This window comes from Poecile atricapillus, chromosome 6 (assembly GCF_030490865.1).
Source record: "Poecile atricapillus isolate bPoeAtr1 chromosome 6, bPoeAtr1.hap1, whole genome shotgun sequence".
In the NCBI taxonomy this organism is placed as follows: domain Eukaryota; kingdom Metazoa; phylum Chordata; class Aves; order Passeriformes; family Paridae; genus Poecile; species Poecile atricapillus.
This window is the reverse complement of record NC_081254.1, coordinates 21,559,828-21,573,644: the sequence shown is the minus strand read 5'-3', so window position 1 is coordinate 21,573,644 and position 13,817 is coordinate 21,559,828. Positions and strand designations below refer to the sequence as shown.

Genomic DNA, 13,817 nt, shown 5'->3' with positions numbered 1-13,817 from the left:
GAGAAAGAGACTGAAGCACTGCTTGGCAAAGCATAGAAGTGCAGATGCTGGTTTCAGTGATAATATTTTTCTTTTGTTTTGAAATTTGCAGGTGTCTGAAGAAGCATCGGTACTTTTGCTACCTCTTTGCTGTGGGAATGGATGGCCTATGTTGTCTTTTCCTGCCAGTTCTCCAAAGCTTCCCCTTGCTTGTGCCTTTCTCATTTACCTTTGGCTACTTTGACGGAGCCTATGTAACGCTGATCCCTGTCATGACAGCAGATGTGGTGGGAACTTCTTTGTTATCATCAGCACTGGGTGTTGTGTATTTTCTTCATGCCATACCATATCTAGTGAGCCCACCTGTGGCAGGTCAGTTTTGCCAAATGACTTCCCTATAATTTTACCAGTACTTCAGATTTATGTGTTGCTGTGATGTTAAAGGGGAGGAAGGACAGCAAATGCACAGTGAATGTGAAGGTAGCCTCTGGGTAGAGGAATAACACACCTGGACATTCATAAGTTTTTAGATCTCCCATCCTGGTCTTGGTGGGATGATTTCTACATATAGAGTGAGATGAAATGTAAAAAACAAACCAGTATGGAATGGGCTTCTAAGAGCTGTTACATCACCACTTCATGTAGTTTAGAAACTGTGCATATAGAAGGAGTAAAATACTTCACTGTGAAATTACATGATTTTGTAAAATCTAAATTTCTCTAAGAGAGTTTAATTCCAAGTTGTTTGTTTGTGTGTGTGTACGAGACTTGATCTTTTAGTCTCTACGTTGCTTTGAACAGGTGGGTGAGTTATCTGCTCTCCTGTTTGGTCACTAGATCATCCCTGTAATATCTAACCATCATTTTTCCCATCCGTACCATTACAGTGAAGTAAGGATGAGTCCTCTACCCTTATTATCCCTTAGAAAGCACTTGACACACTTTTTAATATTGTAGAAGGTCTGAGATATTTTTCAAACAATCAAGTATATTTATCTTGAATATTTTGTCTGATGTTTACACTTTGTTTGATGTTTCAACTCCAAATTAATCACTGCTCCTGAAGCTTTTAATTTAATTTTCCATAGCAAAAATTATCGCAAAATAGAATTAAGCGAAGCATGAGCCTGGGCATAGATTAATAAATATTTCTGCATGAAGATCTTAGAGCTCTCTAGGCCTTCTAAAGACTGCCAGTTAAATCCATGCAGTTGGAAGATGTTTATTTAGTAGTGTGGCTCTGCCTTTTCTTCTGGATTTGAGCTCTAAACAAAAGGCCATAAAGATATTATTTGCCTGCTGAGAATAAATCCCTCTCTGCCCCAGGATGTAAAAGTATAGTGATGGTGATGTAAACCTGTATTGTTTGATTGCATTTATATGTGATAACTCCAGAAGTTTATAACTGGGTCACAGGATCTGTAAATTATCTGCCAGAATACTGGTGAACCTCTAAAAAAAATTTTTTTTTTTTTCTTACAGGTTGGCTTGTGGACACAACTGGCAGCTATACTGCATCATTTCTCCTGTGTGGATTTTCTATGATATTTAGTTCAGCACTATTGTGCTTTGCAAGACTAGCAAAGAAAATCAAAAGAACACATTTGCGGCCCCTCACGGGTAACATGGCCTTGAAGCAGCACATCTGGACAAATGGAGCAATAGCTTATTCTGTCACAGCAGAATTAGACCAAAGGGATGGTGAATTTTTGGCTGTGGATACAAACAGCTTCAGCAACAGGTGACAAGTGCTGTTGAGATTCAGTATGGCACAGCCTGAGGCAGAGGTGGCTCTGTGGTGGTTACAATGTTGAAGATACTTCTCCTGTGAAGCAAGACATCTCTCAGTTAGATTTTTCTGTCCTGTTTTAGTTGGCTTAAATCTACATACAGCAACAGTAATACCAAGTTAATGCAGTAACAGAAAAAAGCTACACTGAAAATAGAGTTTGTAGATACAAGCGTTAAAGATTTATTTGAAATGCAATGTTGGTTCCACAGGTATCAGTCACCAAAACTGACCAATAACATTTACATTTAAAAATATCATTAATGACACAAGATTTTTCATTTTGTGGTCTAGTATGTTTCAGTGGACTAATCACACCACCATGAAAAAATCTCCACATTTATCAATCTGCATGAAACTCTTTGCAAATGAATTTTTCAAATGCCAAAGTCATCTGTTCATTTTGCTTTTGTTTTTTTGTTTTTTTTTAAAGAAAATCTGGCAGGAAACTGATTTATGCTGAAAGTATCTCTGGAACAGCTTTAATTTTTACAATGTGCCTGAACTTTGTACATACATTGAAATTTAATTTCAAATATTTGAAGCGTGCTTTCCCACGTGCTCTCTAGCAAATTTTACTTTTTTTCTTTTTTCTTTTGGATACCTTTAAAATTTGAATTTCTAAACACTGACATTCTGGGTATGATCTTTCAGCTGATCCTTTTCTAAGAGAGTGGAAAATGTGCTGTGGTGGCTCTGCTATCTGAAGAGGAGTGAATTTGTGCCATGGGACCTGGCATGCTGATAGATAAATGTGCTTTAAGTGCATTAGTTGGAAGAAGCCCAAAGGCAACCCAAGAGACCAGAGAGGCTTCTGTGTTTTCAAACACAGAGCCTCTTCCTCTTGTAAAATCAGCATCTATTAGAGAACTTTAGAATCCGTGCAACCAGATGGCTGAGAGATTGCCCACCCCACAGGCTGACAGTGGAGAGGATGTTGGCAGAATTGTTTCTGTGTATTGCAGTGGCAAATCTGTCTCTTTTCAGACCCAGAAGCTGCATCTTCATGTGGTGCCAATTGCTCATTTGTACCATCTGAAGAGCTCTCAGGTCACATTTCCTTGGTGGCCAGAACACAAGAGCTGACAGTTTGCTGCTGCTTGTGTGAGGAAAATACTCCAGTTGGCTGCTTCACAGGAGCTAGGGAGTGAATGTAGCTCCTGGAGTAACTTACTGATGTGATGGTCTAATAAATACTGGGATTCTCTACATTTCCAGAGTGAAAACATCAGCAGCAATGGAAAACTTGACCTTCCACAATACAAATAGTTTCAGTGTTTTGATGCCACATCAAGCTGTATTCTGTTCATTAACAAATTCATCTGAGTCCAAATAATGTTCATTTACACTGAACTAGTAGTTTTGTTAGTCTGCAGTGTGTTGAATGGCTGCTCATTTTGTGTGTCTTTTCCACTCTGTGCCTTGTACGTGAAAGCAACCAACATAGACTGATGTTCACCAATTTGATTTAGACCAAGAGTACAGCCATAGGAGTATAATGTATTTATATATATACACACACACACCTATATATATGAATAACATGTATATCAAGTAGTTTTATTATCCAAGTGTATAATATAACATTTTTATTTGATACAATATATTCAAATATAACATATTAAAATTGTTTGTGTTTAAATGAAGCATTTCTCACTGTCCTGCTTCAGGAATGTAGTCAGAGCCAGTAGCATGATCTATGTGCACAGACCATAGAATAAATGCGAGCAGTGCAAAATCTACTTAAAGCCAATGACATAACTTTTCTTCAGCTCAGCATAAAAATTGAGTCTTGGGCCCCAGTTTAGTTTATAACATATATTCATAAAAAAAGACAAAAATTATCCATGGGTGTTTCTTAATGAGTTAGAAAAAATATGCACATTTGGGAAAAAAATGAATTGGTTTTATTAGCTAGTACTGATGAAGATAATTTTTTAGATCTTTATACAATATTGTAACATTAAAAAAAGTAGGGAATAGTGTGGTCAACAAAAAACATAATTTATTTTTAACATGTTATAAATTACCACTGTAAATAAATTTACAAAAAATTAGTTACTTTGTTTATCACATCACAACATGTCACCTGTTCATGTCGGAGCTGCATATTGCAAAAGCCTGTTGGAATAATGCTATGTGCATTTTTATCATAGTAAATTATAGTGTGTAATACATTATTAGCATTTTTTATTATTTAAAGATTTATTTTTTTTCTCATAGGCTTTTCCCTTTTTGTTTTTTAAGCAGTACTTCTTGTTTTAAATATCTTATTTAGCAGCAAACATTCAACTGGTTTTATTCACAGACCTTTTGTAGAAAATGGTAAAATTCTTTCAGGGCTTTCCAACACTGTTTCTGCTCCGACTTAAATAAATGGAAAAAATGCTCATATACTGGAATAAAGACTTTTGTGCTTAAAACACACTATGAAATATCAGCCCTGTCATGAATGCCCCCACTAAGAAACAGAATGAAGGAAGTGTAGCAGGAAATGACCTGCAAGTGGAAGAAATGGCAATACAATCCAGGCTGGTGAAGCCTCTTGCCAAACTTCTACCTCCTGCTCTGCACAACCCAGGCTCAACAGGTCATCTTCATCCAGCCATGTGAAATATTCCCAGCAATGCATTATAGAATCTCTAGATTACAATAGTTTTAAAGAATGATTTACTGTATTGGCAATATTTTTTTATATTTTTCATAATATTCAGGCTGTCCTCCATAGAGGACATTTCCTGGCATGGCTAAGTATGGGAACAAGCCAAGATAGCTGTGAACAATTTTCCAGATGAACACTGCATGTTTGAGGATTTAGGGGTCTTTTCCACACTTAATGATCTTGTAATTCTATGTTCCCACCAGCCCTGATGGGCACATGCATTGATGGGTATGAGCTCAGCTGGAGCACTGCACTGCTGAGCCTGTCTGGCTTCCCAGTGTGGTGGGACTTGACTTGGGGTAACATCTGTCCGACACAGATTCTACCTCAGATGGATCCTACCTGCAATTATGCTCTGTTCTGTGCAGTGGATGGAAATACAGTGTAACCAAGTGAAACTGCTTGCAGCTGCTGAAGTTATCCCATCTGTCTCCATTCCATGAGGTTTGAAATGGGAAAATAATAATTATTTTGAAATAATTTATATCCTAATGATAATCTGGATACATTTAATAAATTGTACCTTGTAAAGTTGTGTGAAAACAACGTTGGAAAATCAAGTACCTTCTGTTGAAAAATTACTGTTTTTTCAGAAAAAGCATTCCTGAAACATTCCTGTCAGCTTGGATAATAATTTACCTCCTGAAAGACAAAGGCTGTGTTACTATATGGTGAGTGTATTTTATATTGTCACAGCAATGCCTTGTTTGCTTTCTAAAGTGTTACAAATTTATGTGAGAAGGAAGGAGCTTGTTAAACTGTAACACTGCTTCATGGTCAGCGTAGCAAAATCCTTAGTGGGGAATAAACAAAAAATGAATATAAATAAATAAATAATACATTCTTCTTAGTGATTATTCTGGGGTATTTCAGTAAAATTTTCTGTATACTTTAGAAGGTGCTTTTGAGTAATGAATTGGTACTTCCTGAACGGTTATCTTCACTCATTTTCCCCTCTATTCTGCTAGCATCAGCTTCAGTGATGTATTCATACTTGGGTGTGAATTGAGAGGTGTGTTCAGCCTCTGTGCAGTTCTAGTTTTGCCCAATGGATATGGACTCTCCAAAATGCGTGTTTCATTTAGTCTACCTCCAAAGCTCGAGCTCAACCTGCTCCCCATGTCGGCACGCCAAGGCAATGCAGCAGCACCACCCTGTGGGAAGTAACGTTTTTCCTCATTTACAACACGCAAAATCCAGAAGGCTGTGTTTGCACAGAGCATCCCCAGGTAGTACTGTGGTCCAGAGCAGTCCTCCAGAGTACAAAGGAGGTGAGGCACAACAAATACACTTTTTGCATTACTGTGTCTTGCAGTCAGTTTCTTCACTGTGCAGATCGAGCTGCTATGACTCTTCTTAAAAATTCAGGCTCACTTTTCCCCCCCCCCCCCCCCCCAAATAATTTATAGCTTATCCTTATTTCTTGAAGGTTATTTTTTCAGATGTCCTGGTGGCAGTGTAGAGGGGAGATGGATGTACCACTGCTTTGTGAATCTGCACCAACTCTTCCTCAAATTCTTCCCTGTTGCCCTCCCCCATCAATGCCCTCAGTAGAGTTTAGATAGCAATGATGCTGAGCTTAAAAGGCCTCAAGATTCACAAAGGCAGTGAGGTGGTCTAACAGACCCTTTTTCCCCCATAGCTGGGCACACCAATGTTGTGTCACCAGTTCCTGACTTTGCCCCCACTGCTGTTCCAGCATTCAGGTCTGTCAGAACTGTTCCCAGTCCTTCCTGTTCTCCCCCCTCATCTCTCCTTCCCTAGGTAGGGTTGCCTTTGTTTGTACCAGAGAAACTGACAGGTGGCTGGGAAACAAGGGTGAATTTTGCTCCATCTCTTTTTTAGGAAGAGGGTGTTTTTAATTATGTACAGTTGATTACTTTTGCTTGTGTTACGAAAGATTCTCTGAAGGAGAGCTGAGAGGGAAGAGGTTTATTGATATTTTGTGGTCTGGCATTGGTGTTTTGCTCTCCTTCATGGCTTGTCATCCTGTCTGTAGAGGGGTGCTGTTGCAGGTGCAGGAGTGCTCCAGGATGGCTAGAAACTAAAGGGCACATCCTTCCTGATGGGCTCTGTCACCAGTTTCCTTCATGCTGCACTAGTGGCTAAGGCTCAGAAGTGTTTTGGAAGTAGAGCATTAGTTTTCCCTGAGTACTATGGTCTATCAAACAAAGGTACACTACTGGGCAATTAGGCCAGGATGTTCCAAAGAATATTGAATTTTAGTTGGTTATATGAAGACAATCACCTTGCCAACCCATTCTGTCATTTCAGTCCTTTCTTCCATTCATGTAGACCCTATGGGCACCCACCCCTTTTCCCACACACCCCTCATGTTCCCCTGCCCTGCTCTGTGGTGCTCACCCAACTCTCTTCTGGCTGTGCTCTGCCCTCCATGTCCAGTTCAGGTCATTTCTTGTGCGTGTTTGCTATCCCTTGCTTGTTTAATAAGCAGGGCCACAGCCACCTCTTTGGCATCTCAAAGTCTGCCTCTCCTTCCCCTCCAGATGTTGTGGAGGCCCAAGGGCCTATGACCAAAAGCTCCATCCCTCAGCCATGGAAAGGACACCATGAATAATGCCTCCCAAGGTTGGGGTGGGAGACACCTCACTCCCATAGACCTCTGCAGCCATATTTTAATGTTTATTCCCTCATTGCTTTACCAAGTTGGTGTCACCCAGTTCAGCCCCCCTTTTACCTTATATGTATGCTCCCTAGGATGTTCTTCCACCCCTGTTTCCCCATTGGCCCTCGTTTAGTGCAGTGGCCCTGCTATCCTATCGATTCCCTTGTTTTATTACCCCACCTCTGCACCATTTCCCCCTGTTCCTATTGGACCCGGACCCTTTGATCTGCCCCCCCTTTCCTATATATAATCCTGGACCCGCCCTTGTCACTTGTCTTTGTGCCTGGACGCTTTTGATGTGTGGCTGTAATAAACCCTGTTGGAACTCCATACAAAGACCCTTCCTGCTCTCTTTGCTGACAAGCTGTCCGTGTCCTGTGTGTGTGGATTGTGTGTTTGTTGTGTGCCTGCCCGAACGCCTTCACCTGGAGACGCTTTTGGGAAGGCAGCAGCATTTACCATCCGCCTGCGCTGCTACAAGACGTTTGCTGTAGTGGTTCCTGATAGGGTGTTTTGGGTAAACAAGACAGATGCTGTTTTGTGCACAGTTTAATTCTTTGATGCAATTTCCCTGGAGCCAGCTTTGCTGAGAGCTCAGGGAAAATAAATGGGGCTGTCTCCTCAGCCTTTTGTATCCTACCAAAACTCTATCCTTCTTACTTTTTTGATGGCTGTTTGTCTTAACCTACTAACATGAAGGCTGGTCATCAGAGAGATACCCAGAAGCAGCAGTTGATGGATTCAACAGACTTTAGTAATTCACAGCAATAATATGCATTTTGTTAGCTTTCCAGTGGACTAACAAAATGGTGTTTTTATTTCATAATTAAACAGCATACAAGGTAGTAAACTGAACAAGCCTTCAACAAAAGTTTCTTCTACAAAACATATTTTTGAAATGCTTAAAAAAGCTTCAGAATTTCTATTTGTGTGTAAGCATGCCCTTCAAGTGTACAGACAAAATACTACGATTCCCTTATCTTTTTCTCAGTAAAAGGTAATATCTGATTTCAGTGTTGTAGTTCTGTGTTCTACAGACCATCACTTAAATGTAACATTTATACCCATGTTAGCACTGAAGACTAAGTTAGACTAGCTATAAATATATATTATGTAGTTATCCAAGCATGCTCTCTGTTAGCGAATGAACAAATGAACAATCGTCTGCAGTTTCTACATTATGACCAGAAACGGATGCCACACGAGTTCCATCTGGTCATAATGTCTACCTTCAAATGAAAAACAAACAACAAAACCAAGTTTTGAGAGCGTTGAAAGGTCCTTGGTTTGGGGGATATTTTGGTACATAGGATTTTTGTGAGCTTTAGCTTGAGATGGAAAGTTGTAGCTCAGCTAATGCATTCAGATATTCTTCATTGTTTGGCTCCAAAGCAATGGCTTTCTGATAGCATTGAATTGCTTCTTGTTTCTTACCATTTAGGTTATGAACAAATCCAAGTGTACCAATATCTGTGGCTCTTAAACCTCTCCTAATTTTCTCTTTCAACAATATCTCCACAGCTTTACTGCACTTTTTTCTTCCATAGGAATCTTTTTCCATTTTCAGACCTTCTATGTAATACTTAATGGCTTTAGATTCTGACTTCATGTGAAAATGCTGAAAATTGCCATAATTGAAGTAGATAACTTGTTTGTCATCACAGGGTATATCATTTCTCTGAAGCACTCCCTGAAATACCTCTTCTGCTTCTTCATACCTCTTGGCTAGTGCATATGTGTTTGCAAGGTCACAATGGGCACAAAAAAATACTGGCTTCTTGTCTATGACTATTTTAAAATGAAAAATGGCAAGCTGGAAGAGATTCTCCACTTCCTCTTGAGGTGTGTATCTTGTATTTTTCAATTGAAGTGCCTTGGTTCTGTAGCAGAGTCCTAGTTGGTGATGCAGAACGACAGCGTTTGGTGTCAGTACTAGGGCCTTCTGCAAGATCTCCACTGCCTTGTCCACTTTTCCTTTCTTTCTGTAAAAATTAGCAGCATATCGCAGGAAAACAGGAAAGTCAGGGGTTTTCTGCAGTCCTTCTTCAATGTACCTCTCTCCTTCATTCACTCGTTTTAATCGCTGAAGTTCTAATGCAAGTAGCCCCATAATGGTAGTGTCGTTTGGATTCAGTTGCACTGCTCGCTGCAGGGCCTCAAGGCATGGCCTCACCTCTTCACCATACTTCTCAGCGCAGTCCTCCAAGCGATACATTGCTAATGCATAGCCAGCATTAACATCTGGGTTATCAGGCTCGCTCTTCAGAGCATTTTCAAAGCAATTCTTTGCCCTCTCAAAGTAATTCCTCCCAAAACGTAATAATGCCCATCCTTGCTCAGCATAGATCTCTGGAAGCTGAATCTTTCCATGAGAAGTACTTGAAAGCTCTTTGCAGCTGTTTTCCACTTTGCTTACGTAAGTTTGAGCTTCTTCATATCTCTGCATGTGGTAATAGATCCAGGCATAGTTCCCCCAGGTAACAAGACTTTTCCTGGCAATTTCATCTGGATGACATTTTTGAATAACTTCTTCAGCTTTTTTGAGATGTCTTAGGGCTTCCTCATCTGAATTCTTTAGGTGGCATACATAGGATAGTGTATTATAATCTCTTATTTTGTATTCTGTGACAAACTTGATATGATCAAGTATTGTTTCCTCTAGGGCCTCAAGACTTACATGCTTCTCCAGCAAAGTCCATGTAAAATGGCATTCTAACTGCAGCAGGGAAGCCTTCAAGGAATCCTTGGAAATGGTACTAGAAGAAATCAAAGAAAAAGTTGTTTATACACCATTTTCTTTTTGCTATTCTTATTTTTAAACCAGGCATGATGTACTTTAAAGACAGGCAATACCTCAGTTGGAACCCTTAGTCCACAATACTTCTTAATCGCCAAAGGTGTAGGGAGCCCCCTAGGTCTAAAGTGCTGAATAGTGATTTTAGTAATTCTTGCCTGTGTATGAGGGCACCTCTTACATAGGAACAGATGTTTCTGTGGATGTTAAAGTGTAGGACTGGTCTCTGCAGTAAAGCTGGCACACCCTTGGGCCTCAGGAACATATTTCCTGTGCTGGGAACAATTGCTGAAGCCTACCCAGAAGACGTAATCACTTGAGATTCCCTTAAACTATAAAGAATGTGATTTAGTCCATTTCCTAAACCTGTGTACATGTTATGGTTTGTATTATAAATTTAATTTTGAACTTCCGGTGTTTTTGGATACTTGTATGTTAGATCATAGCACCATTCTTAGGTAGTGGTTATACTGATTATACGGTTAATGTGTGCAGGAGTTGGGTCCCAGATCTCAGCAGCCTCTCCAGTTGCTGGCAGTTGGATGTACAGCCCACGAGTGTGCGACCCCATTCTGCTTACTGGTACAAACCACACACTCACTATCCCTGTGACAGCTCCTCAGATGCTGGCTCTGGACATCCAGTGGCTGGTTAGGGAGCTTCTCTCTCTCCCCAGGTGCCTCACTCCTAAACACACACATTCACACAGCCTTATTAACCAGACCCTGGCGACACAAAACCGGTCCTTAATACCCCTTTATCCCTGGTGTGGTTTAAGCCTAGCTGGCAGCTAAGCATGATGCTGCTGCTCACTCGTCTCCCCATCCCCCACTGGTGAAACAAGGAGAAGAATCCAAAGTAAAAATTGTAGGTTAAGATCGCAATTTAATATTTTTTAATAGCTGAAACAAAATAAACTATAATAATAGTAAATATTAATAATGATGATAAAAAGAAAAAAAAATAAGACTCAAAGGAGAACAAGTGGTGCACGGTAAAAATGCTCACTACCTGCTGCCTGATGCCAGACTCTGTCCCTGCACCCCAATCAGCCCCTTTCCAGGTAACTTCCTCTGTTTATACACTGGGCATGATGTTCTCTGGTGCGGAATATCCCTTTGGCCAGTTCAGGTCACCTGTCCCAGCTATGCTTTCTCCAGCTTTTTTGTGCACGTCCTCACCAGCAGAGCATGAGACACAAAAAAGTGTCTAGGTATCTAAGTGACTAGGTGTCCTAGTTTAGGAAAGGAGAAAAAGGAAAAAAGTCCACGGAACTCCTCTGCCTCAGCTAGCTAAAACTAACTAACCATAAAAGAAGCTCTGTCCTGCTGTCTGTCTGTGCTGCAGACACCACAGTCCAGGAGCAGGACACGAGGGAGTGATGCCTTTCTTCAACACAAACTGCGCGCTGCTTCTTCCCCTTCCCTCTCAGAGCCAGTCTTAAAGGTGGAGAACTTAATATATAACATAAACCAGGCGACTGGGGATACCAGTATCATAAAGTCACCCCAGGACATTAGGATAAACACAACTACAAACAAAATGTGAGTGTGTTATCCATGTAATTGGCATAATGAATCCAAAACACTGTACCAGCTCCTAAGAAGAAATTAACTCTATACCAGTTGAAATCGGAACAATCCCTCTCCATCTTTCAACAGCTTTTTCTTCCCAAATGGGGCCTGGGAGCCACCAGGGCAGGGTGTTATCTGGGTTTCCCCTGCTGCCATTTCCCACCTGTGTCCCTCTGTGGGACCACAGACTGGCCTTTGTCACAAAATCAAGGGGACACTTTTACAACACTGAGATGACATTTTAGTCCACATTATGCTTTCCCTTAATTAAAGAAGGAATGAAACACAATTCTATTACTGAGACTTCTCAGTCATACCCTCCCTTCTTAAAAAGACTTCCTTGCTGTCCCTCCTATAACACCCCACAGGTCTAACATGTGAGGCACAGCATGTGCTGCTGCTCAACTGCACAATCAAGCCTTACGGGTAAAAAAAGGACTGAGTGGAAAATTTGCAAAATTATGAGGAGGCAAATCAAGGAGGAATATCATAAAAACAAATTTGAGAGACAGATTACACCCCTTTGGCTGGGCACCAGCTGCACCTGCTGCAGCCTGCACTTCATCCTCACACTACATGCACAAAATTTTTCTGACTTTCTGTCCTACTCACAAAGACTGAACCTCATTGGAGAAGCAATAACATGACAATATTCAAGAGCAACTTTATTTTATTTTGATTTGTCTCTAAATATTCTGTAAATTATTTTCTGTTGTTTGGATGCTCAAAGTCCTTCACTATTTACATTTATGTAGATAATAAACATTATTTTCCCATAACATAGAGAAAAAAGCATCTTTCAGAGGCTGGACTGCTTTCTTACCTCATGGTTTTCCTTCTCTGCTTGCTTGTCTTCAGCCTCAAAGCCAAAGGAATGCTGCCCACTGTTGTTATGCCTTCCATTTTATTTGGTCCAGCCCTCACATGGTCTGTGATGAAATTACTGGAAAACAGAAACTGAAACATAGCTTTTCTCTGGGCTTGCCTTAGCAGAATAGTCAGTCTGCAGCTGAAGAATTGAAACTGTTGAGTCACTCAGCTGCTCTTTTTCAGCCTGGCTCTGTGCCATGTATTACTTTGTGTTGTGGAGAATGTGGGAACAGCTCCTAATGCTCCCAGCGTTTACTATGTTCAAAGGCAGAGACATCCATGATAACAAGAATATTTCAGGCTCCTGTGGGCTGACCTGGTTATCATGTATTGGCTAGGGAAGGGTCATTTGCCCCTCGTGCCTCTGCTGATGCATCTGTGCACAATTCTGCTCCATGCTGTAGGCTCCTGTTTTATGGGTGTTGTGTCACCCACATAACACACACACACAAACTCTTATCTCCCCTCTCTGCACTCTTTCATCCTGTGTCTCCACACCACGAGGTCTCTGCTGCTGTACCAGCCCTGTGCTTTTCTGCACTATGCCATTGTCTAAGAGTACTAAATATCCCATCTACAGGAAATGTTTCATGCTGCTCTGCAGATATTAAATGCAAAAAGAAGAGAACAGAAACTAAGCCACAGGCTTCTCATTCTAAACTGAGAAAACATGAGAAAGAATCCAAACAGTCCTTGGTAAAGGACAACAATTTTTTGCAAGTAATGTTTAAGAAAACAGTCAAAAGATGATGTTACACTTAACCACTGATAGTAAATGTGTTGCTTTAATCACCAATGAGAGTTTTACCTCTCAGACCTTCTCGAACATGTCTATAAAAAAGATCAAGAATAATAAACTTTGCTCTCCTGTTCAACACACAAAAGAGTCTGTGTCTTCCTTCTTGCCGTTCCCAAATAAAGCGACACTGCTCTCCACATTAACCCACGACTATCCTTTCGCAAATCAAAGATAGAGAGGCAGTCACTTTGAGAAACTGCTGTCACAGTTGTGCTAACCAAAACAAAGCTGCAGGCAGGTCAGGACAAGGTCAAACTGAGCAGACCTGGCAAGCCTTGGTCCCGAGGCCATGCAAAGCCAGTGCAAAGCTTACAGCCCGATGCTGGCAAGAGCAATGCCTGCTACACGCTGCACACACGGCAACAGAGATGGGAATGGCCTGGGGATTGGAGCATCTACCAAGAACTCATCGATGCTTCGTTTAGAAAAATAAAAAATGCAGACCATTGTCTGTAAAATTGGCTTTGGGGGTGACAGAGAACCAAGAAATATGTTGCAACATACATAAATGGCCCTATATATAGTAAATTCAGATGTAACCTGAAGCTGTAGACCAGGGAAGAAAAAAAAGAGGTGTAAAGGTGTGTCAGCAAACATAAAAAATTACTCAGACTGGGTCTGGTGAGAGGAAGAAGAAACCACAACCATCTGCATGATGGCAAAGATGTTAGTACCTGGTAACTGTTCTTTTCCCTTTTTTTCTTCCCTTATTTTCCCTCCTTTC

The 13,817-nt window shown here is 40.8% G+C and overlaps 2 protein-coding genes across 12 annotated transcripts in view; one reads left to right on the top strand and one right to left on the bottom strand.

The window, feature by feature from the left end:
* The window catches only part of SLC16A12 (solute carrier family 16 member 12), a 36,459-nt gene extending 31,198 nt beyond the window's left edge, over positions 1-5,261 (top strand). For 9 of the 11 annotated variants that reach the window (XM_058841770.1, XM_058841771.1, XM_058841772.1 and 6 more), the window contains 2 exons: positions 92-351; positions 1,462-5,259. In XM_058841770.1, coding sequence (XP_058697753.1) covers positions 92-351; positions 1,462-1,724 — 523 coding nt within the window. In that variant the 3' untranslated portion in view covers positions 1,725-5,259. Of the gene's footprint in view, positions 1-91; positions 352-1,461 lie in introns of all 11 variants that reach the window. The other 2 variants (XM_058841780.1, XM_058841781.1) reach the window with 2 other exon arrangements.
* A 501-nt stretch (positions 5,262-5,762) lies between these two features.
* Positions 5,763-13,161, bottom strand: LOC131580492 (interferon-induced protein with tetratricopeptide repeats 5-like). The gene is made up of 2 exons (XM_058841769.1): positions 12,248-13,161; positions 5,763-9,812 (listed from the first exon to the last, which is right to left on the bottom strand). Exons 1-2 carry the CDS (start codon positions 12,388-12,390, stop codon positions 8,381-8,383), a joined length of 1,575 nt encoding a protein of 524 aa, XP_058697752.1. The 5' UTR covers positions 12,391-13,161; the 3' UTR covers positions 5,763-8,380.
* Between the last annotated feature and the right edge of the window lie 656 nt (positions 13,162-13,817).